The 24,135-nt window shown below is 43.1% G+C and overlaps 1 protein-coding gene and 1 long non-coding RNA gene across 4 annotated transcripts in view; one reads left to right on the top strand and one right to left on the bottom strand.

Moving 5' to 3' along the window:
* Nucleotides 1–19,102, bottom strand: part of LOC138762176 (integrin alpha-6-like) — a 99,276-nt gene extending 80,174 nt beyond the window's left edge. For 2 of the 3 annotated variants that reach the window (XM_069935734.1, XM_069935735.1), the window contains exon 1: nt 18,853–19,102. In XM_069935734.1, coding sequence (XP_069791835.1) covers nt 18,853–19,028 — 176 coding nt within the window. In that variant the 5' untranslated portion in view covers nt 19,029–19,102. Of the gene's footprint in view, nt 1–17,380; nt 17,671–18,852 lie in introns of those variants that run through there. The other variant, XM_069935736.1, reaches the window with a different exon arrangement.
* The window catches only part of LOC138762177 (uncharacterized), a 31,762-nt gene continuing 25,731 nt past the window's right edge, over nt 18,105–24,135 (top strand). Inside the window, exon 1 of the long non-coding RNA XR_011356803.1 lies at nt 18,105–18,282. This is a non-coding gene — a long non-coding RNA (uncharacterized lncRNA). The remainder of the gene's footprint in view (nt 18,283–24,135) is intronic.

Below are 24,135 nucleotides of genomic sequence, written 5' to 3'. Positions count from 1 at the left end.
CCACAGGGACTCTGATGGTCCAAGGCCTTGCACTTTGAGAAGTGACAAAACATGCAAACGCCAAAGCCCTTTTCAGCAGGTTCCAGAGGTCTGAAGGTGTATTGTGAATATATTGTAAACAGAGTGAAACAAGAAAGTCTGCAGATGCGGCGATGTAATTAATACACAAAAATGCTGGAGAAACTTGGCATATCTTGCGTAGGAGGCAAAGATATATAACCAACATTTAAGGATTGAGATCAATAATCCTAATTCTTGTTACTTTCACTTCCGTGGGCAGTGCCGTAACTCTTTAAAAGTGACAACTTGTGGCCGCCCTTTATCCAATAGATATCCTGGCACACAAGATGGCAGTGAAAAATGGCAATCCTGAAAGGACCATGCTGACTAAATAGCCTTTCTTCACGGGCTGCAAGCTGCATGCCAGGAAACAGCAAGCATGGGAGGGGACGCCGGCCTATCAGTGGCCGGCAAACCAGTGGCATTATGTCTACCAGAAGGGGTGGGATAAGTACACAAATAGGGAGATCTGAACACGACAATCAAGCAGGCAGCACAGGCCTAGACAGCCTTCTTCCATAGGCCACAATGGCAATGGAGAAAATGGACCAATCAGCAATTGGCAGGTCGTAAAGCCACCAATTAATGATTTGCGAAGTGTAGGCCACAACCATTGATGATGTAGGAGCAAGGCTCAGCTAGCCTATAAAGGGCAGAGCAAATGACCCAATAAATTAGTGCTGTTTGTACTCTTGAGTGTGCATGTCTTCTCTAGAGCTCTAACCCACATTTGCAACTTTTCTCATACATGAGCTGCCCTTCTGACAATTTCACTATCTCTACTATCTGCTTAAAACTGACCTACAAGTTCCGTTAACTGCAGATATCAATAAATATTTTGAGCTCCTGCAGAACCCACAGTACACTGATGTCACTGTTAAAAGCCTCATCACTTTGTAATGACATACCTTAGCAACTGTATTAAGATCACTGGAAAATACGAATGGTAGAATTAATAGAATTTAAGAAACTTTTGAAGCAAGCAGTACTTACAATTTTTTAAGTAACCAAGAATATTGATTTAGTTATTTATTAACTAATATGCAGAAGCAAATACTTCACAGTCAGCCAGTCTCAAAGATAGGATAGAAAGGAAAATTGGCCTGGGGAAGAACACATTCAATACATGTGGGTGCATAGAAATTACAACGTACTTAAGATCCTTTTGATCTAAACACTTCATTTGACCTCTCCTCTGCACACAAGCAAACAGTTCTAAATTACACCCCTTTCCATGGCCTCTACGCTGCCAAACCGAGGCACCTAACCCCTTCCCCCCTCTTCACTCAGAGAGCTACCCATCCCCCTATCGCTTCTCCGTTTTCTCTTCTGTCGTCCTACCCATATCTACCCATGACCTCTTGCCTATTGGTGTACTCCTCCCCCTGCCCACTCTTCTCTTCACTCCTCCCATCTACTATTTTATTCAGACACCTGTCTGCATTTTCTTAATACTTTGACGAAGGACTCAGGCTTGAAACGTTGATCATGTTTTGCTTCCTATAAACACAGTTTCTCCAGCATTTTTGTGTATTGCACTAATATAACAGCATTTGTAAACTTACCTGTTCAACTCTAAATCACATTATCTGCTTCATCAACCAATAATTCAGGTCGGGAGCATAGTCAACTAGAAATTGCATGGAATGGTGAAACATTTTACTGCCCTAAGAGATGGAATTTTATCAAAACCCAATCTCATATTGGCTGCACTACTTTTTGGTGGTCCATACATCTGACTTGTGCACAGAGTCATGAGTGACATAAAGTGATGTCAACAAGTGTGTAACACACAAATTTGAGGGTATTTCTATATTATCATATCGTGCAAGGAGAGGAAAAAAACCCTACAAGTTAGAGTAGTAGCACACGTTGAATAAGTGAAAGGATAGATGAAAGCACAAATGGGGAGCCTATATTGTTAGTGAAAAATGGATAGAGGGACAAGACTAATTTCACAAGACAATAATAAATTTGGTGAGTAGATGGCTTTATGCAAAATGCACTGAAGGGAAATCTTGCTTGTAGTTGTGCCATCATAGATTACAGCAAAGACTAACAATCCAAGGATATCATAACAGCCTTGTCAGGGCAAAGTAATACATTTCATTTTTCATAACTTCAGCTTAAATAAAGTGTAGAGCAGTGGTTCTCAAATCTTTTTCTTTCCACTCACATGGCATATGGATTACTTAAAATGGTATGTGAGTGGGAAGGGAAGGTTGAGAATCACTGCTCTGGACCCAATTTGTTACTGAAATATTTTGCTTGAGAAAAATTGTCCTTAGTCCATTTCTTTTGGAGTTATGAAACTGTGCACATAATGAGTCAATTAGGTATAATTAAAACAGTGGTTTTCAAACGTTTTCTTTCCACCCACATTCCATTTTAAGCACCTATGGCATAGGGAATACTTAAAGTGGTGTGTGAGTGGAAAGAAAGAGGTTGAGAACCACTGGTGTAGAGGAGCAGTGGCATTTTGGAGGGCATGTCCATAAATCCCCAAAGGCAGCTGGACAGGTAGATAATGCAGTTAATTTGCCTTTATCGACCCACGCATAAAACACAGGAGAAAGAAGGTCTTGATGGAACTGAATGAAACATTAGTCAGTGTACGATTATACAAGAGAAGTTGTAAAGGTTTACAAGGTTATACCTTGGCTGAAGAATAACTATTATAAAGACTGACTATCAAGGCTGGGACTGTTTTCTTTAGAACATAGAAGATTGCGGAGACAGTTAATTCAGGTGCATAAAATTACTAGAGGCTAAGGATGGGGTAAACAGCAAGGACTCATTTCTCTTGGTTAAGACACCATATACCGTAGGTAAATAAAATGAATCAGTACAAGTCAATGGGTAGAAGAAGGGAGCTGAGAACAACACCATTTTGCAAGTGGTTATCTAGAATTCAAAGAGGGAAGAGGCAATAAAGGCCAAATCCTACACCACATTTAAAAAGAACCAAGATGAACATGTGAATGACCTGCAAGGCTACAGCAGGGCATAGATCCACTGGACCAAACAGCTTCCTTCTGAGCAGCAAAATTCTACTATTCTATATAGGAGTTGTCTTTAACAACACAGTCAGCTATTGAATAAATGCAGCAAAATAAATTCTAGGTAAATGTCCCACTAGCAATATAAAATGGCAGGGGTACTCCCCACTTCATTATTATAATGACCCCAACCAATAAAGATGACCTTAGTTAAGACAGAAGTTCCAGTAATTCCATAGACTAAGTCCACTGTGGGATAAGCAAATTGGTTTTACTGCCCCACAGATCCATGTACTGAGCTTGAGTGATCCCATCCTTGGATGCCTTCTATGTAGCGTTTACAAATGATTTGATAGCATGGTTTCTCCATCTCACGTCCCAAACATATAATCGTATGTTAATATTAATGCTTTTAACATTAAGTTAAAGTAAAATAGCAGTACTGTCACTGGTGCAGACAGAACTGGGAGAGCAGAGACACAGCAGTGCTCTGAAGGCTTCGACCGCCAGCGGCTCTGTACAGGTTTTAAATGGTCTATTAAACGAGCCAACAGTGTCTGTAAGTTAAAATCCTGCAACTGAGAGGTCTGTGCCCAAGAGAGTGGTGCCTGTGCTCAGAGGCAACCACAAAGGGTCACAAATCCCGGGGGAGCAGAACACCAGAAACTGGGAGAACACCCTCTGTTGAGGAGAAGGAGAGGAAATTACCCTACAGAATAGAGACCACAGCAGCAGACCAGCAAGGTGCTCAGTGGCTGAAGGACCCGAAAAGGAAGGCAACTACAGCAGGAAACCATCAAGGGGCTCAATGGAAAAGGTCCCATACAGGCTCCTAGCATCTTGCAGTCATGGGACCCACATGGAGTTCAAGAGACTGGCTCACTGGGAGCAGGTATCGGAGCAGGGATTCGAGGGGGTGCTGAGGGCACTGAAGACTTCCTGATCATGTCGGAGGTTTGGATCTGGAACTCAGGTTGGTGACGATTTGAACCTGTGCAGAGGTTGCAGGAGCGCTGGAAGTGAATTCACAGATGCTCAGTGAATCTGATGGAACTCCCTTTTGCTTCTCTTCCTCTTATTGCAAAGAGCGCCAGGGAATACTAATGGAGACTCTGCATTATGGCAGACAAAAGTTAAAGTATACCATGTATGTTACATTTTTAACGTATTACGTGACAATAAAAAGGAACTTTGAATCTTGAATTGCAAAGAGAATCAGAGGATGATTGGCAAACATACAAATTGCTGGGATACAGGGAAATGTGAAAGATGGGTAAATAATCCAGACAGCTTTCTCTTGCAAGATTTATAAGGACTTAATTCTAATAATTAATACAACAGATGAAAAATGCATGCTACTGAAGAAATTTTTAAAAACAATGCAAGCCAACATTGACTGTTATAGGGAAATTAATGCGGCTGTTATCACAGCAGTGCTGTATTTGAGGAGAGAATGGAAAGCATGAAGATTTTTGTCTTCAGTCACTAAAGTCAAACAAAAGCACAGCTTGTTGCTGTTTTTCTTTGGCTTGGCTTCGCGGACGAAGATTTATGGAGGGGGTAAAAAGTCCACGTCAGCTGCAGGCTCGTTTGTGGCTGAAAACCCGATGCGGGACAGGCAGACACGATTGCAGCGGTTGCAGGGGAAAATTGGTTGGTTGGGGTTGGGTGTTGGGTTTTTCCTCCTTTGCCTTTTGTCAGTGAGGTGGGCTCTGTGGTCTTCTTCAAAGGAGGTTGCTGCCCGCCAAACTGTGAGGCGCCAAGATGCACGGTTTGAGGCGTTATCAGCCCACTGGCGGTGGTCAATGTGGCAGACACCAAGAGATTTCTTTAGGCAGTCCTTGTACCTTTTCTTTGGTGCACCTCTGTCACGGTGGCCAGTGGAGAGCTCGCCATATAACACGATCTTGGGAAGGCGATGGTCCTCCATTCTGGAGACGTGACCCATCCAGCGCAGCTGGATCTTCAGCAGCGTGGACTCGATGCTGTCGACCTCTGCCATCTCGAGTACTTCGACGTTAGGGATGTAAGCGCTCCAATGGATGTTGAGGATGGAGTGGAGACAACGCTGGTGGAAGCGTTCTAGGAGCCGTAGGTGGTGCCGGTAGAGGACCCATGATTCGGAGCCGAACAGGAGCGTTGGTATGACAACGGCTCTGTATACGCTTATCTTTGTGAGGTTTTTCAGTTGGTTGCCATCGCACGGATGGCAGTCTCTTCAATCTGAGGCGCCTGCAAGCTCACACCAAGACACAAGAGAAACTTGTCCGTGAACTACTCTTTGCAGACGATGCCGCTTTAGTTGCCCATTCAGAGCCAGCTCTTCAGCGCTTGACGTCCTGCTTTGCGGAAACTGCCAAAATGTTTGGCCTGGAAGTCAGCCTGAAGAAAACTGAGGTCCTCCATCAGCCAGCTCCCCACCATGACTACCAGCCCCCCCACATCTCCATCGGGCACACAAAACTCAAAACGGTCAACCAGTTTACCTATCTCGGCTGCACCATTTCATCAGATGCAAGGATCGACAATGAGATAGACAACAGACTCGCCAAGGCAAATAGCGCCTTTGGAAGACTACACAAAAGATTTAACAGATACAGAGGGGAGAAATGGCTCAAACAGAATTCCAGGGTCTTGTGTGATGCATTCAGACTTGATTCATTCCTCAACAATAAAGCCTCAGGCTCTTTTTTTTTTTTTTCATCATTACTTGATTTTGGAAGAGACGTTTTTTCATGTCAATCTTGTATCAATGAAAAAAAAACACTAAAGTCCAATAGTAGAACTCTCAGATAAATAAAAATCAGGTATTAATGCACGTGGCCAAGTTATTTCCCAGATCATGGAAAAAAAAAGGAAAGTTCGTGGCATAAAAATAATCTTTACTCTGTGTGTCTGCTCAACAGGAAGAATTTACCATGTGACATACAGCTAATGAACCTGTTAACTTTACCATTTATAGTCCCCAAACTTCTCTCCAACCTTTGCGCAATCCCCTCACTCACACCCAGTTTTGTATCAGCAACAAACTTTGAAATCAAGAAGTACACTTTGTTTCCTCACTGATCATCTGGGGCCAAGTCAAGTTTATTGTCCTCTGATTGCACAAATACAACGCAACAAAATAGCATTCTCCGACTGTCAGTACAAAACACACAGAACCAGACAGAGCACACCTAATAGATATGCAGGGGAAGTATTCACATATACAAATAAATCAATAGTTTCATGAATACGAGAGCCTCAGATGGTTAGTGTGAACAGTTCCTTGGGCCGTTCAGCATTCTCACTGCCCATGGGAAGAAGCTGTTCCTCAGTGTGGTGGTGCTGGCTCTGGTATTCCTATTATTAGTGGGAAAGAGATACAGGCTCCAAATTTAAAAGTGACCCATTCATTCCCACTCTATGTTTACTGCCCATCAACAAATCTCCATGCATTTTAATTCTGCAAGTCATTGAAGACCTCCTCAAAATCCCTGTACTCCTCTCACTGGTCCTGCCTCTCCTCACCTTTTTTAATTCTGATGCCTGTCTGCTTTTTAGAATGGGTTCAGGCCCAAAATGTTGGTTACCCTTTACTTCCCATAGATGCTGGATAACCTGCTGAATGTATTTTATGTATTATACAACTAAACAATATCCATTATTTCTCACTTATCTATTCCAACAGAGAAATTCTCATAAAACTAACAGGTGTTGACTATTTACACAGTACCTGTACTCCATCCCAATTCCATAATAATAGCTTCCAGTATCTCTTCTACCAGTGAAGTTAACCAATTGGTTATTACCATTTTCTCCATTTATCAGCAGAGGTTTTCCACTTTCCAATCTATAGCAATTATTCTGGAATTTTGGAAGATGATAATGAGTGTATCCACTGTCAATTTTCAAAATCCTAGATCCTACCTGGCATTTAATTGGTTTCTGTCCTATTAATTATTTTCTCCAATAACATTTTGCTAAAAATGCTAATTTCTTTCAACTCTTCACTTATTCTGCTGTACTTTACTACTTCCAGGAGTTTACTGTTTGTTCATCTGCCAAGACAAACAAAATATTTCTTTCAATGTCTCAGCTCATCTTTTCCTCTTTACAGTTCTGTAGTAAATGTTGCGGTCTGCTTTTGTATTTCTCACAGTCACATTCTACTTTGCCAGAACATGCATGGCTGTGAACATGAGCAGGTCTGCCCAGAGATGGAGGGGCTCTGCACGACAAGGAGGTCAGAAAACTCACTGTGGTGAAAGTGGAGGTTTGGCGACATAGAGTTCTGTGGGGATAGGGTGCATGCACACAAATAATCTGCTGGAACATGACAGTAACTTGTTTACTTGCTATTTTAATCATGTACATCTTCCTTTGTTTAAGTGTTTTATTTACAGGTTGCTGTATAATTACTAAATTAACACTTTGGATGTAATTTACAGCATGGTCAGATTGAAGGGTTTTTGCCAAAATGGCCACAGCTTGAAAACTAATCACTACAAAATTGTAATTCAAGAGTGCAATCTTAGCATTTCATTCAACATTCATGATGCAGTCTTCAGCACTTAAACGAATAACAATAAAGCTTTTGTAACCAATTTTAGAATTGGCTAATTATGAAAGCTAATTGCTTTGCAAACTAATCTTGCTGAATAATTAAAGCAATATTTAGACCTTAGGAGAAAACAATCATGAATATGTAAAGAAGGATTGTTGTGGAAACACTTTTAGGGCTATACACATAAAGAGACCAGGTGTCAATTAACATCACCACTTCATCTACACAACATTGCCTTGAACATTTTAAAATTAGACAAGTCCCAAACATTTGAACAGATCTCTAACAAAGAGATGAAGAACGTGGGTGGGTAGTTATCCTCATGCACTCCTTCGTTACCTATAGAGTTTTCATTCATAAACCCCTCTGGCTGGTGTCTCATGCTCCCTGATGCCAAAGTTCTGACAGACCAAATGCCATTCACCCATGGTGGCAAGATGGCTGATAGCAATTGATTCCCAAACCACTTTCAAATCCATCTAAGGCTTTCTCTGCCATTCTAGTCCCTCCCAGGCACCAAAGTTTCTACATTCCTCCAATTCTGGTTTCTTGAGCATCCTAGATTTTAAATTGCTTCATCTTTGGTAAGTGTACCTTCAAATGTCAGGGGCTTGAGATCTGGAATTCCTTCTCTGAACAACATTTTTGGTTACCCTGTTAAAACATTCCTTAAACCCATTTCCACTTTTTATTGTAGATGATATAAATGAGATAGTTGCAGCAGGGTCCCTTCTGTCATTTAAGAAAAGGTTGGATATGTGCATGGAGGTGAGGGGGTTGGAGGGTTATTGCCAGAGAGCGGGAGGTTTGAGTTTGTGGAGCTGTTCTAGTGAACCGGTGCGGACTCGAAAGGCCAACATAGCCTGTTTCCGCTCCGTAAATGGTTATATGGTTATGATGTTTGTCACATTCTTAAGAAACATTTTTGTGTTATGCAATTAATAAAAAGATCTACAAAACACCCAAGTTGTAGCATGAGAAAGGAAGTTTTTTGTGCAATTATTGAACCAATTAACTTATGATTCAGAAACTTTTACAATTACTTGCTAATTGAGAGTATTCAAAATGAATAACAAATGGACTCCACAAAACAGATCTATCCATTACTATGAATAGATGTGAATTGAATAGTTTATTATCACACATAGTAATATACAATTAAAATTGTTGTAAGGATCCAATCCAAGCAAAGAAACCTATCCACTAATCCAAAATAAAATTAGAGTAGGCAGTATAGTATTAAACAGGGCAATGTCAGCATCATTTTACTAATGAAGTCTGTTCAATAGACTGATAACAGCAGGGAAGAGATCGGAACACATTGAAAGGTCGAACCTGCCACGATCAGGACCAGGGTCTGAGTCCTGTGATGTCAGTAAGGAATGTGTACTAACCGCAGCAGATTCAAACATGCCAGACCATAACGCATTTCATATCAAAGAGGTATTGATTTGATAGCAATTAATTTCCAGCGCAGTTTACAGAGTATTTGGTTTGCATATCCAGGAAATTATTTAATAGTGTGTGGCGGCCCACCGCGGCAAAGGCCAGCAGCCCGCACAGCAGCACTGGCCCCAACAAGCAAACCGGCGGGTGAGCAGCAATCTCAGCTTAAAAGCCAGCAACCCCAAAATGGCGCTGGCCTCGCTGCGCAGCCAACAGACAGGGATAGTGCGCAGCAGAGAAGGGCACTGGAAAGTACCCGCGCATGGGAAACTCGCTTTTGCTATGGACATTGTGACGTCAGCCAAGATGGAGCCATGGCAGAAACAGTGCAAGTATAAAAGTCAGGCCTGAGCTCTAATAAGACTCAGAGCTTACCACAACTACACTACATGTGTGTGTCTTCTTTCGAGTAGCACGCGGCTACAAGTCATTCAATTACTTTGACTAAATTTTACTCAGTTTTGGAGCTGTGGCAATTAAACAGCTCAATCTAATCCTGACATCAATAAACAAGTATTCTTTGCTCAGCCCACAACTTTTCCCTTCCATTAAAATTTGAAGTATTAACAAACACCATTGAATGACTTTATCATATCAAATTTTAAGTGCAACTCGCAAAGCAATAATACATGTATCGCTCTTGGCAAAATTTTCCAATTTTTAATTCCATCTTCAATTACCAAATGAACTAGAAGACATAATTGTGCTTTTTTTTTCTTGAATGTATGCAGGTGCCAGGAACAAGTTTGGGAAGATGCACCTGACCACACAAGAGGAATTTGGTCCATCAACCAAAGATTGAATCTAGGTGCTGAAAATAAAATTTACAGGAGTTTTCACTCCTCCATTCCAAAGGCATCACCTCTTGCTGGTTAAGTAGCATGAAAATTCTCCTTCTAGACCTTAATGAAATGGAGATTTTTCATGTCAACAGGCAACAGTGAGCACTGGTGGGGAATCCAACGAGTCTGAAGGGACTCTCTTTCTCTCATGCTGTAAGGGACATCGGGCAATACTTACCTAGTAGGGATCTACACAACTAAAATAAATTTAATTGACACCCAGAACAATTCAACAGGACTAATGACCTTTCTGATCATCTGGAATCTACAAACACTCACTTTTCTGCAATTTTCCATGAATGCATGTCACAATTCAAGTTGATTTATCTCCTGATTAAAAACCAGAGGGGACAGACTGCCACAAGACAAATCAAACTTCAGGTGAAGTCTAGAAGTGCAACTAACTAACTTCCATTCCCTGCCATAAAATATGCCTGCGGTTCAAGTACAGATAAAGCCATACCATAGTTCAGAAACAGGCCTTTCAGCCCATCTAGTCCATGCCCAACTATTTTTCTGCTGAGTCCCATCAACCTGCACCCTGACCAAAGCCCACCATACCCCTCCTATCCAAGTATCTAACCTATCCAATTTTTTTCTTAATTTCAAAATCAAGCCTACATCCACCAATTCAGATGGCAGCTCATTCCACACATTCACCATTCCCTGTGCGAAGTTTCCCTTCAAACATTCACCCTTTCATTCTTAACTCACGTCCTCTAGTTCTCGTCTCCCCTAACCTCAGTGGAAAAAACCTGCTTGAATTTATTCTATCTATACCCTTCATTCTCCAATGCTTCAGGGAATAAAGTTCTAACCGGATTAATCTTTTGCTGTGGTAAAAACACAGAAATGCCAGGGGAATGGACCAGGTTTTGCAGCATCCATAGAAGATAAATATAGCCAATTTTTCGGGCATGAACCTTTCTTCAAGGTACAAGTAAAAAGCAGGCAGGTGACTGAATTAAAAGGCTAGAGAAATACAGACCAAGAGACAGAATGTGTTAATTGGATATGATAGGAGGATGGGACAGGAAAGGAGAGAATTGATTGGGGGAGGTGGGGGATTAGGTATATTGTAGATTGTTATAAGGATGGAATTTTAATGTCATTTCAACAAATGACATTAAAACAAATATATATGGCACCTTTCTTTGCTATCTGCAATTAGGAGCTTTTTAAAGAGAAATTTGGGAAAACAATACGACTCCTCTGGGGTCAAGTCAATTGGAATGCATTTTATGGATAGGTAACGTACTAATTTGATTGCTCAAATTTATTTTACCCTCCATACAGATGGAAAAAAGCTCAGAATTCATAGGTCCAGGGAAAGATGGGAAGCAGATTTAGCAGTAAACATATCAGAATATTCCTGGGCTGAATGGTGTAAAGGGGTAACATCGATTATTAATGCAAGGTATGGTTTAGTGCAATACAATTCTCTTCATCAATTATATTCGACTCCGCAATGATTGCACAAATCAAAGCCTGAATTATCCGACAGATGTTTCTGAAGTGGAATAGAAGAAGGAACATTTCTCCATTCCATTTGGTCCTGTGTGAAAGTAAAGTTTTCTGTCAGAAGTGTTATCCAAGATTACAGGATTTAATTTCCCCAGCAATCCAGAATTATATTTGTTGGGGAATTTTATAGACAGCAGTATCATTTAACAGAGTTCCAAATCTCATTTACTATGATGCATTGGTGATAGCGAAGAAGTGTTGCCATCATGTGGAAATCAGATACACCGATTTCTCTGATGAAATGGACAGTTGTATTCTTATGGAAAAGATTCCTATAATTTAAGGCACAAACACGATGCATTCCGAAGACCTGGCATCTGTATTTGAACTTTATTGGTGCACAAGTGCCATATTTGCTGCTTTAAATACATGATCTGTCCTCAACCTTGTACTATTATTTTTACTAGTAAAATAGGCTGCGAGCCTTTATCTTGTTTAAGGGGAAGGGGTTAACAGTGGTGAGGGGGCACGGCTGGAATGTTTTTGTTTTGGAATTTTTTTATTGGTTTTGTAGCGGCGGCTACACTGCTAACTGAAGGATCGCACAACCAGATGGGTTGAGTTCATTGAGAGCAAAAACTGATTTATTGCAGGCTGTCTGACTGGTCTTATACTCCTAGCCCGGACCTGGCTGTGAACTGCGCTGGAGGGCCCCCGATGTCACGTGGGTCCCCCAGCGCAGGCTTCTGAGCCCCCGATGTCACGTGGGTCCCCCAGCGCAGGCTTCTGAGCCCGGTGAAGAGGACGGGAGAATCCCCCAACGGAGCCAGTTTGTTTTTTATACATATATATATATAATATATATATATATATACATATATATATATAATATATATATATGTATATATATATAATGTATATATATATAATATATATAATATATATATATGTATATATATATATGTGTGTATATATATTATATATATATATATATATATGTATATATATATAATATATATATATATATGTGTATATATATATAATATATATATATATATGTGTATATATATATATAATATATATATATGTATTTTTAAAATATATATATATGTATATATATATATGTGTGTATATATATTATATATATATATATATATATGTATATATATATAATATATATATATATATGTGTATATATATATAATATATATATATATATGTGTATATATATATATAATATATATATATGTATTTTTAAAAAGTGGAGAATGTCTAATTAATGTGTCTGAAAACCAAAAATAAAATATTTTTTTTTAAAAAGTTACAAAATCTGGGTTTCTGTACCACCCCCCGCCCCCCCCCCCCCCCCCACCACCGCAACTGGATCCTTGACTTTCTCATCGGTAGCCCATAGTCAGTACGAAATGGAAACAACATCCCCTCCTCACTGATCATCAACACAAGCGCACCCCAAAGATGCATGCTTAGCCCACTGCTCTACTCATTATATACCTATGACTGTGTTACCAGGCACAATTCCAATGCTATCTCCAAATTTGCCGAAGACACCACTGTTGACAGCAGAATCACAACGGCAATGAAGAAGTGTACAAGAGGGAGATAGATCAGCTCATTGAATGGTTTCACACCAACAACCTTGTGCTCGACATTAACAAAACCAAAGAGATGATTGTGGACTTCAGGAGGAAGTCAGGGGAACATGACCCAGAACTCACTGAGGGTTCAGTAGTAGAGGGACAAAAACTTAAAATTGCCCTCCGGCAACAGGTTTCTATTCTTGTTTTCTTTACCTTTCTTTTTCTATGCTTTCTCTTATTTCTATTTCTTTTCTTTTCTTGGAGCTTTGTTGAGGGAGATGGGCATTTGGGGTTTTTAAACCATCATATATAATGGATTTTATACTGTGGCTACTGTATTTGCATTTGGCTATGATTACATCCAAGAAAAAGACTTTTTAAATTTCAAAAAAACACTTCAAATTCCTAGGTGTCAACATCTGAGGATCTGTGCTGGAGTCTCCATGTTGATGCAATTATGAAGAAGGCTCGCTAGCAGCTATACTTTGAGGTGTTTGAGGAGATTTGGTATGTCAAAGACTCTCAAACTTCTACAGGTGTACTGTGGAGAGCATTCTGTCTGGTTGCATCACTCTCTTATAAGCAGGCTCCAAATCTCAGGTCAAGAAAAAATTCCAGAAGCATGTTAACTCGTCCTGCGACATCACAGGCACCAGACTTAACTCCATCGAAGACATCTACATGAGGCAGCCTCTATCCTCAAAGACCATGGCCTCTTCACTCTGCTAACATCAGGGAAAAGATACAGAAGCCTAACTGCATCTCCATAGATGAACATAAAAGGAACATGAGATTTTAAATGCAAGAGAATGCAAAACTCACTTAATTAACTTGCTTAACTCAAACTCAACTTGTTTAAAAAAAGCAATATTGTTCTCAATTGGTTTTAATAGAGGCCAGAGGAGTGGCAGAAATCAGGGTGGCTCAAAAAGAGATCTGCAAGGCTGGGAACTGGGTGAAATTCAAAAATCAACAACAAGAATCAATTTTTAAAAATTCAGTTTCTCATAAAATGCACCACTGTTACCATAACACGATGAAGTCAATTTTCAACCTTTCTACCTGTTTGAATGCTTCATATCAAGAAAAATTCTCCTTTACAAAGTAACAATAATTTAATTGACTTTAAGGCCTTTAACAATGTATTACTTCCTTTGAGTACTCACTCTTTTAATAAAAGTCTGTATCAAAGTATTTTTCAGAAGTTCCCAGAAATATACATGCTAAGTTCCAGATGATGGCAGCGTGGCAGTGGCTGCAGCAGCTTCTCCGAAGCTCTGAAGGTGGAGACGTGGAGCTGTGGAAATGCGAGAACCACGAAGTAAGGTACAGACCTACGGAGGTGAGCTGCGGGGCTGCGCAGCCTGGTATGCGGTGGTGGTTGGGCCTCCTCCAGACTTCGGCGCCGTTTGCTGCCACTGGCCAGGGTGTGGGGGGGTGAGTGGGAGACGCTTTGGCGGGTTTTGCAGGGATGTGGAAGAGTAGGCTAAGTCATGTGCCTGGTTGGGAGATCTGTGGGTCTGTGTGTTCTGCAGTGGGGATATCGGGGCAGCCATACCTGCGGAAGATGGTAGGGTTGGCGACGTGATCGTTGGGTCTCTTTATTGCTATTGTGTATGGACACATGAACTGTGTAGCAGTTCTTCACTTGGAGCTACTAGGCTTTTTAAATTCTAAGTCTATGAAAATGTAACTGTGACTATTTTTGTGTAATCTTGTGATATGTAGGTAGCATTTTGGTTTGGGTGAAATGTTAACTCATTAATTACTGTGTACTGTTTTACATTCTGGTCTTAATGACAATAAAGGCATCATATCGAAATAAGGGTGGTCCTCCTCAGAAATATCTGGGAGCTTGAGCCCAAACGGAAGAGCTATATTTCAGACAAGTCAACTAACAACCTGACAGTCACAGAATTATATCCTTCAGCCAATCTTCTCCATCACTGTCTCTTGGCATGTCCTTATCCTACCATCCAAACTTGTGCTTTGGCTTACATCCTCCACTTTAGCCCATAGTGTATTCAACCCATGTTAGGTTATAGATCCTTCAACAACACCTTGGATTGTTGCTCACTGGCACTTCCAAGTCTTTCACGACAATCTTTTAGCGATCTAAACTGCATGATACAATGGTAGTGCTCTAAGGCTTCTATAGACTCATTAATATGGATTAAATCACAGGCATCGTGGTTAAGGTACAAACACAGAATGCTGGAGAAACTCAGCTGGTTAAACAGTGTTCTTTATGTAGCAAAGGTAAAAATGCATAACCGACATTTCCGGTTTGAGTCCTTCATCAAGATATGTGTCCAAAAAGGATGGGGGTGGGGGGGAATAAAAAGAGGAGGAGGCAAAGGCAGGAGATAGGTGGAAACGCAAGGGAGGGGACAGCAGCAATGTGGGGGAGGGGGAAAGAGTAGGGATGGCTAGGTGGGTGGAGGGGGAAGGGAGAGATCTTAAAAAAAACTTGGAAAGGGGGGAGGGGAATGAAAAGGGGAGCTGGTTAGCAGAAAGCAGAGAAGTCGATATTAATGCCATCTGGCTAGATTGTGCACAGACAGAAATTAAAGTGTTGTTCCTCCAATCAGCAGGTGGTCAGGGTGGGATAGTACACAAGACCATGTGAGCAGGGGTGTGTGACTGAGAATTGTAATGGTTGGTCTTTGAGAAGGTGCTCATCAAAAAGTGATCTGCCAATCTGCAACCAGTCTCTCCAATGTAGAAAGAAGGCCACAAAGGGAGCAGCAGATGCAGTCCATCAAACCTTTGGATGCACGAGTGAAGTGTTGCCTCACTTGAAAGGCCTGTTGGGGCCCCTGGACCGTGGTGAGGGAGGAATGAGTGCACAAATGTGGCACCTCCTGCAGCCACAGGGAAAGGGGTATACAAGTGTGGCACCTCCTGCAGCCACAGGGGAAGGGGGGGGGGAAATGAGTGCACAAGTGTGGCACCTCCTGCAGCCACAGGGGAAGGGGTACACAAGTGTGGCACCTCCTGCAGCCACAGGGGAAGGGGTACACAAGTGTGGCACCTCCTGCAGCCACAGGGGAAGGGGTACACAAGTGTGGCACCTCCTGCAGCCACAGGGGAAGGGGTACACAAGTGTGGCACCTCCTGCAGCCACAGGGGAAGGGGGGGGAAATGAGTGCACAAGTGTGGCACCTCCTGCAGCCACAGGGGAAGGGGTACACAAATGTGGCACCTCCTGCAGCCACAGGGGAAAAGGGAGGGGGGGGAATGAGTACACAAGTGTGGCACCTCCTGCAGCCACAGGGGAAGGGGGGAGGGGTAAATGAGTGCACAAGTGTGGCACCTCCTGCAGCCACAGGGGAAGGGGGGAGGGGTAAATGAGTGCACAAGTGTGGCACCTCCTGCAGCCACAGGGAAAGGGGTACACAAGTGTGGCACCTCCTGCAGCCACAGGGAAAGGGGTACACAAGTGTGGCACCTCCTGCAGCCACAGGGAAAGGGGTACACAAGTGTGGCACCTCCTGCAGCCACAGGGGAAGGGGGGGGAAATGAGTGCACAAGTGTGGCACCTCCTGCAGCCACAGGGGAAGGGGTACACAAGTGTGGCACCTCCTGCAGCCACAGGGGAAGGGGGGGGAAATGAGTGCACAAGTGTGGCACCTCCTGCAGCCACAGGGGAAGGGGTACACAAATGTGGCACCTCCTGCAGCCACAGGGGAAGGGGGGAGGGGTAAATGAGTGCACAAGTGTGGCACCTCCTGCAGCCACAGGGAAAGGGGTACACAAGTGTGGCACCTCCTGCAGCCACAGGGAAAGGGGTACACAAGTGTGGCACCTCCTGCAGCCACAGGGAAAGGGGTACACAAGTGTGGCACCTCCTGCAGCCACAGGGAAAGGGGTACACAAGTGTGGCACCTCCTGCAGCCACAGGGAAAGGGGTATACAAGTGTGGCACCTCCTGCAGCCACAGGGAAAGGGGTACACAAGTGTGGCACCTCCTGCAGCCACAGGGGAAGGGGGGGGGGGAATGAGTGCACAAGTGTGGCACCTCCTGCAGCCACAGGGGAAGGGGGGGGAATGAGTGCACAAGTGTGGCACCTCCTGCAGCCACAGGGGAAAAGGGAGGGGGGGGGAAATGAGTACACAAGTGTGGCACCTCCTGCTGCCACAGGGGAAGGGGTACACAAGTGTGGCACCTCCTGCAGCCACAGGGGAAGGGGGGGGGGAAATGAGTGCACAAGTGTGGCACCTCCTGCAGCCACAGGGGAAGGGGGGGGAATGAGTGCACAAGTGTGGCACCTCCTGCAGCCACAGGGGAAGGGGGGGGGGGGGAATCACAGAGGAAGCGATCCCGTCGGAAGGCCGAGAGGGGAAAAGAAGGAAAAGGTGTGTCTGGTGGTGTAGTAATGGCTGGAAATTCTGGCACATGACATGAGTAGGGATGGCGGATACCTTTTGGGTGCAGTCAGTTTTTCGCTTGATTTAGAATTCTTGTTCGCAGGCCAAAGGTCCTGTTTCTGCTCCAAGTTCTAACTCTTCGTCTCCCTTTATTTATACATTTCAAATCACACAAAAATGATTTCTTGGAGATGCAAACAGAATGCATCAGGTCTAATCGTCAGAAAGCGACGTCATTCCTCGCCCTTTGCACTTGTCGTCTCAGGGTCCTCAATGACAAGGCACCGAGCAGCTTTTATTTCTCCAAGAGCCGCTCGGTCGATGCGCCCGACCGAAGGCCGTTCTGGCATGGCCGGGGAGTGACGTCACGACGCAGCTCCATGGCAACCAGGTTCGGCCGGCCGGCCCGCCCGGGCGGGGCGCGCGCTGAACTCCCTCGCCCGCCCAGCGGCCGCAACCTCCGTCTCTACCCCCACCCCCACCCCCCCACACACACACCTCCTCAAGCCATCGCGTTCGCAAGCCAAGTCGGGCAGGTTTTGTGCCGACGCCGCCCAGACTGGCAGCGGGGCGTGCAAACGACTTGGAAAAGTTTGCGCCGAGGGTCCCGGCGCTGCAAAGGAACAGAGGCACTTGAGGCTGAAGTTTCTCGGCCCCTTTCACCGAAGACAAGGGTTGGGGGTCGTTCCAGCCCCTGTGCAAACTTGGGAAGATTCAGTCAGCAGGCCCTTGGGGACGCCATGGCGAGGGAGGGGGGTGGGGGGGGGGGGGCAGCTGCCCTGCAACGCCAATGATCGCCTCGCCTTCTTTCAGCGAAGCGGGGCTCACTGCTGCACTCTTCAATCCGAACGAGAACCCGAGCCCTCTTATGGCTAAAGATTAGAAAGTTCGGTGGTCCCGACACGAGGGGCAGCGTGAGAGCCGGACGGCCGACGGTGGAGGTCCTCTGCTAACAGGTACTGCGGCCCCTGACGGAAACTTCTTGCTGCCCCCTTGCTGGGGAAACCCTGCGCACATTCGGGCAGGCACCGACTTCACTCAAAAGGGGACGAAGTTGTCTCGGCTTGGACCCCAAGCCCGCAATTCACACTTGCACATGTCTCACCCCCCCTACTCCTACACCCCTACCCCTACACCCCCCCCACCCCTACCCCTACACCCCCCCCCCACCCCTACCCCTACACCCCCCCCACCCCTACCCCCCCACCCCCTACCCCTACACCCCCCCCACCCCTACCCCTACACCCCCCCCACCCCTACCCCTACACCCCCCCCACCCCTACCCCTACACCCCCCACCCCTACCCCTACACCCCCCCCACCCCTACCCCTACACCCCCCACCACCCATATTCCCCACTCCCATATACCCCATACCCCCATCCCCCTCTACCCCTACCCCCCACCCCTCTACCCCTACCCCCATACCCCCACCCCTAATCCCCCCAAACCAACCACCCCCCCAAACCAACCACCCCCCCCCCCCCCCGTACCCTCCTCCGTCGAAACAAAATGCACAGATACTCACATTATTTCATCCCACGGTGTTAGCTGCCGGTGCATGGCCAGGGAAAACCCAAACAAACTGGACCGGTCTCCAATTTTCTTAATGACATTTTTGGTATCCAAATTAAAAGCTAAAGTCCATCCCTTGAGGAAAAACAAAGACAGGCAGGTAAGAAGCCACTTCTCTCCAGCCGCCATCTCAGAAAGCGCTCCGAGAGCCCGACTCCGAATCGGAGTAGCCGCCTTGTGTTGCCAATCCCATTATAAAGTGACGGTGACGCCTTGCCCCTCCCCGTCCCTCTGCCACGATCAATGCCTCACAGCGCAGTTCAGGAAAGAAGTTGCTCGCCTCCAATCCAACTCCTCCACCCCCAACTTTACTTTTCTCCTTCTCATCCCAGTCGCTGCATAAACTTGTCCCATCCCAACAAAGCTAGAGCCTCTAAACACCGCAGGTAGTTTAGTCAGCTCATCAGGAAGGCTATGCTCATGGATACGCTGGGCTTCATCTCTACCAAAAGTATTGTTGCTGATTGATACAATTCCATAATCAGCCCCTATTGGTAATCGAGGACTGCCAAAGCATACAACAGATCATCAGTGATGAATCTGAGGTTTTTCAGGGGAAGCATAGAAAGGGGGGTGGAGGAAAGGAAAACGAGATGGCCAACTTTCAGCCATTTGCTGCTGCTCAGAATTAATGTTGGCTTCATTTTCCAGGCGAACAAAAATATTTTTTTTAACTTTTGGTTTGAGAATTCAGTTTAGATTCTGATCAAGCTATCAGAACATCTTGTCCTTTCAAATTTAAGTTCTGAGATCATGATGTTCTTCACATATTCTTAAAATAAGAGCCTGAGATAGAAATGTAGGGAAATGGATTATCGAAGGGTTTGAGGGGCAAAACAATACTTCGGTGAGAATGCTGTGCACATGCAAGCATAGAGAAGGTCTGGACCTCCATCTTCAATGTCAATGTAGAATATGTGGTAGGTATATTTTGTCCAGAAATCCCAGCCTCAGTCATTATTGAATAAACTACTGTAAAAATCTAATCACTGTGTACAAATATTAATTGAAAATGAAGTTATCCAGTTGCACATTTTATATCCCATTGTAAGGTATTCTGGATAGAGTGAGAAATTTTTGAAATACAATTTTGAATTGAATTGTTAATTTGACACCCATACCAAAATACAGTAAAAAGTTATGCTTTATGTGCTATCCAGGCGATTCAACTTGCACAGCAGATAGTTCAATAATACCAAATAAACAAATAATTTTAAGGACAGTGAGTCTATATTCTAACAATCTTTCTTTGGCTTGGCTTCGCGGACGAAGATTTATGGAGGGGGTAAAAAGTCCACGTCAGCTGCAGGCTCGTTTGTGGCTGACCAGTCCGATGCGGGACAGGCAGACACGATTGCAGCGGTTGCAAGGGAAAATTGGTTGGTTGGGGTTGGGTGTTGGGTTTTTCCTCCTTTGCCTTTTGTCAGTGAGGTGGGCTCTGCGGTCTTCTTCAAAGGAGGCTGCTGCCCGCCAAACTGTGAGGCGCCAAGATGCACGGTTTGAGGCGTTACCAGCCCACTGGCGGTGGTCAATGTGGCAGGCACCAAGAGATTTCTTTAGGCAGTCCTTGTACCTTTTCTTTGGTCCTTAAAATTATTTGTTTATTTGGTATTATTGAACTATCTGCTGTGCAAGTTGAATCGCCTGGATAGCACATAAAGCATAACTTTTTACTGTATTTTGGTATGGGTGTCAAATTAACAATTCAATTCAAAATTGTATTTCAAAAATTTCTCACTCTATCCAGAATACCTTACAATGGGATATAAAATGTGCAACTGGATAACTTCATTTTCAATTAATATTTGTACACAGTGATTAGATTTTTACAGTAGTTTATTCAATAATGACTGAGGCTGGGATTTCTGGACAAAATATACCTACCACATATTCTACATTGACATTGAAGATGGAGGTCCAGACCTTCTCTATGCTTGCATGTGCACAGCATTCTCACCGAAGTATTGTTTTGCCCCTCAATAGTCAAATGGTAAAAATACAAATAGTCATGGAGAAAATACAAAAACCTTGTGCAAGGAAAAGACTTTATAAAAGACAGTGCAAAGGCATCTTCTACCAGTGTGAGATCCATTCAAGTGTCAGATAACATTAGGAAAGAAATAGTGCTTTAATCTAGAGGTTCACGTTCTGCCCGATGGAAGGGGGGAAGAAGAGACTATAACCAGGATGGGATGAGGCCTTTAATATTTTAGAAGCTCTCTTGAGACATGAGAGTTGTAGGAAGAGTCGATGGAGATGAGGTTGGTTCTATGATGGCCTGAGCTGTGTTTACAACTCTGCAGTTTCTTGGAGTCTAGATCAAGCATTTAATAGTACACCTGTTAAAGATGGTAAGAGTCCTTAGGAACATGCTAAATTTATTTGGGCTTCTAACAAAGTAGAATCCCTGGTGTGCTTTCTTGGTTGTAAAGGGTCAGAAAGATCATCTATTGCAATGACAGGAAGATTGTAGTGGATCCAGGTGGGCTGGTAGCTGGAGTTGATGTGTGCCAATACCAACCTCGTGAAGCACTTCATAATAATTGATGTCAGAGCCACTGGGTGATAATCGTTGAGACATGTTGTCTATCTTTTCTTTCGGGCCAGGTAGGCACCTTAATAAGGTGGGAACTTCATTCTTGTAGCAGGAAGAGATATTAAAAAAAATGCCCATTAATACACTCACCAGCTGATTGACTCATGTTCTCAGGACACAACCAGTGACTCCTGTGACAGAGTATATAGAAATACCTTTTGGATATAAATTGGGAAAGGTTAAAGTAGGTTACATACAAACACTTTAAAACAAATCTTATTTGAAATACTGGAGACTTCTTGTCCACAGTGACTTTACAGAAACTTTGAAGAATGCCTATGGAGATTTCACAAGTGGTGTTAATTGGACTGATGTTGTGGAATAAATGGACTATTATCCAACAGAGGCGACATAGTGGCTGTCTCAGTCTCAAAGAGGGACAGCAGTGTCGAGCAGCAGAAGTTGCTGGAACTGAAACAGAAGCTCCAGTTTGGAAGATGGCCAAGTCAGCCCTTGTAGTTCATGCAAGAGGAGAAGACTGGCTGTCTAATGTTTCACTTGGAATAAGGGAAACAGAAAGGAACTCTGTGGTGACCTAAAAGAAAGAGGTTATCATCTGGAGAACCATGATGGGGCAAGTTTCGTCAGCAAGACACTGAGGTGACTGATGGGAGTTCCTCATTTGTGGATGTCCTGGAACAACACCTATCTCTCTCTGAAAACCAACAAGAATCTTCCTGAGTGGTAACCATTTACCTTTCAAGCACCAAAGCCTGTTGAACTTTATAGATGTTAAATTCTGTGCAAAGTATAAGAATTGCCTGCAGCCAGTGAACTTGGAGGAATAAGAAGTGAGATTGGACTGTGAACCAAAGAACTTTTCTGAACTTATGTACACATTACACACACATGTGCTAAGAATTAGAAGGGGGTTAAGTTAGGTTAAGCAAGTTAATAAAATTTGTTTCTATTTTCACGTTTAAAGATAATTAAAAGCAACATTTGTTTAAGTAACGATTTGTCTTGGTGAATATCTATTGCTGCTGGGTTTTGGGGTCTTTTGGGCTCGTAACACTCCATCCAGACCAGATGCTTTTCACAGATTTACTTTCAGGAAGGCTGATCTGAAATTTGCAGCAGTGACTTTGGGTATTGTTCTATGTTTATTGATGGAAATGTGTTCAAATGGTAGAATTTTCGAGAGACAGTCATTCTTAGATTCCAAACTAAAATGTAAGATGCCATCAAAGTTGTTACTGCAGATTACTGATTCATGATCTCATTGCTTTGTATGCTATGTGCAAGTTAACTGATAGTTCTCTAATGTCAAAACTTCTGGACAACATCATAAATGTTAAAAATGTTGGAATATATTGTGATTGTTCTGTATAAATCTATTTTCTATCTTCCAATAGGTTTTTAAAAACTTTTTTCAGCTTTACAAGCCTCCAAGAGCGTCTAGCACATCTAACTAAGCTCTTGCACAAATTATACTCCCTTTACCCCATTATTACTGTCTTCAGCTGTTTTTGCCATGTGCTCTAGAATTTTTTTCCTTAAGAATTTTTATAACTTATATGGGGCAACTCAGAGAGGGGGGGATCTTTTGGGGTTAAGGTATTAGTGGATGTATGAACTGCGGGGATACTTTGTTTTAAATGTGTTGTCGTACATTAAGTGTAATAAGAGAAAACTAAGAGATGAAAATGGGGAAAAGGGGGATGGAGGTGGAGAAGAGGTGTATGCAAGATATAAGATGGCCATGTTGAACTATATGACTATGAACATTAATCAAATACATAACCAAATTAAAAGGAAGAGGCTACTAAATTTATTGAAGAAGGAAAAAATAGATATAGCATTTGTACAGGAAACTCATCTAACTGAAGCGGAACATAAAAATTAAAGAGAGACTGGGTAGGACACGTAACGGCAGCATCCTATAATTCAAAGGCTAGAGGTGTAGCCATACTACTTAACAAAAATGTATCAGTCAAAATAGAGGAGGAAATAATAGATCCGGTAGGGAGGTATGTAATGATAAAGTGTCAGATATACTCAGAATTTTGGAATTTGCTCAATATATATGTGCCTAATGAGGAGGATCAAAAGTTTATGCAGGATTTTTTTTGAAGATTGCAGACACACAAGGAAATATATTGATAGGAGGGGGTTTTAACCTTAATTTGGACCCCATGTTAGATAAAACTGGACAAAAGACAAGTAAAAAGAATAAAGTAGTCAAATTTATGGTTAAATCAATGCAGGAAATGAAACTTATGGATATATGGGGGAGGCAACACCCAAGAGAGAAGGAATTTTCATAATATTTGAGTAGGCACAAAACTTACTCAAGGATTGATATGTTTTTGTTGTCAGCCCATATTCAAGGGAGAGTCAGGAAAACTGAGCATAAAGCTAGACTACTATCAGATCATTCACCCCTGTTATTAGCAATAGAACTGTAAGAAATCCCACCAAGAACATATAGTAGCAACTCCATGCTACTTAAAAGACAGGAATATAGTGAGTTTATTGAACACCAAATTAAAACATATTTTGAAATAAACACAGGATCAGTGAAAGACAAATTTATATTATGGGGTGCAATGAAAGCCTTCATTAGAGGGCAGATAATAAGTTATGTGACTAAGATGAAAAAGGGTTAGAATCAGGAAATAGAGCAGTTGGAAAGGGAGA

The sequence above is a fragment of the Narcine bancroftii genome, chromosome 4 (assembly GCF_036971445.1).
Source record: "Narcine bancroftii isolate sNarBan1 chromosome 4, sNarBan1.hap1, whole genome shotgun sequence".
Classification (NCBI taxonomy): Eukaryota; Metazoa; Chordata; class Chondrichthyes; order Torpediniformes; family Narcinidae; genus Narcine; species Narcine bancroftii.
This window is presented reverse-complemented; position numbering and strand designations above follow the sequence as displayed.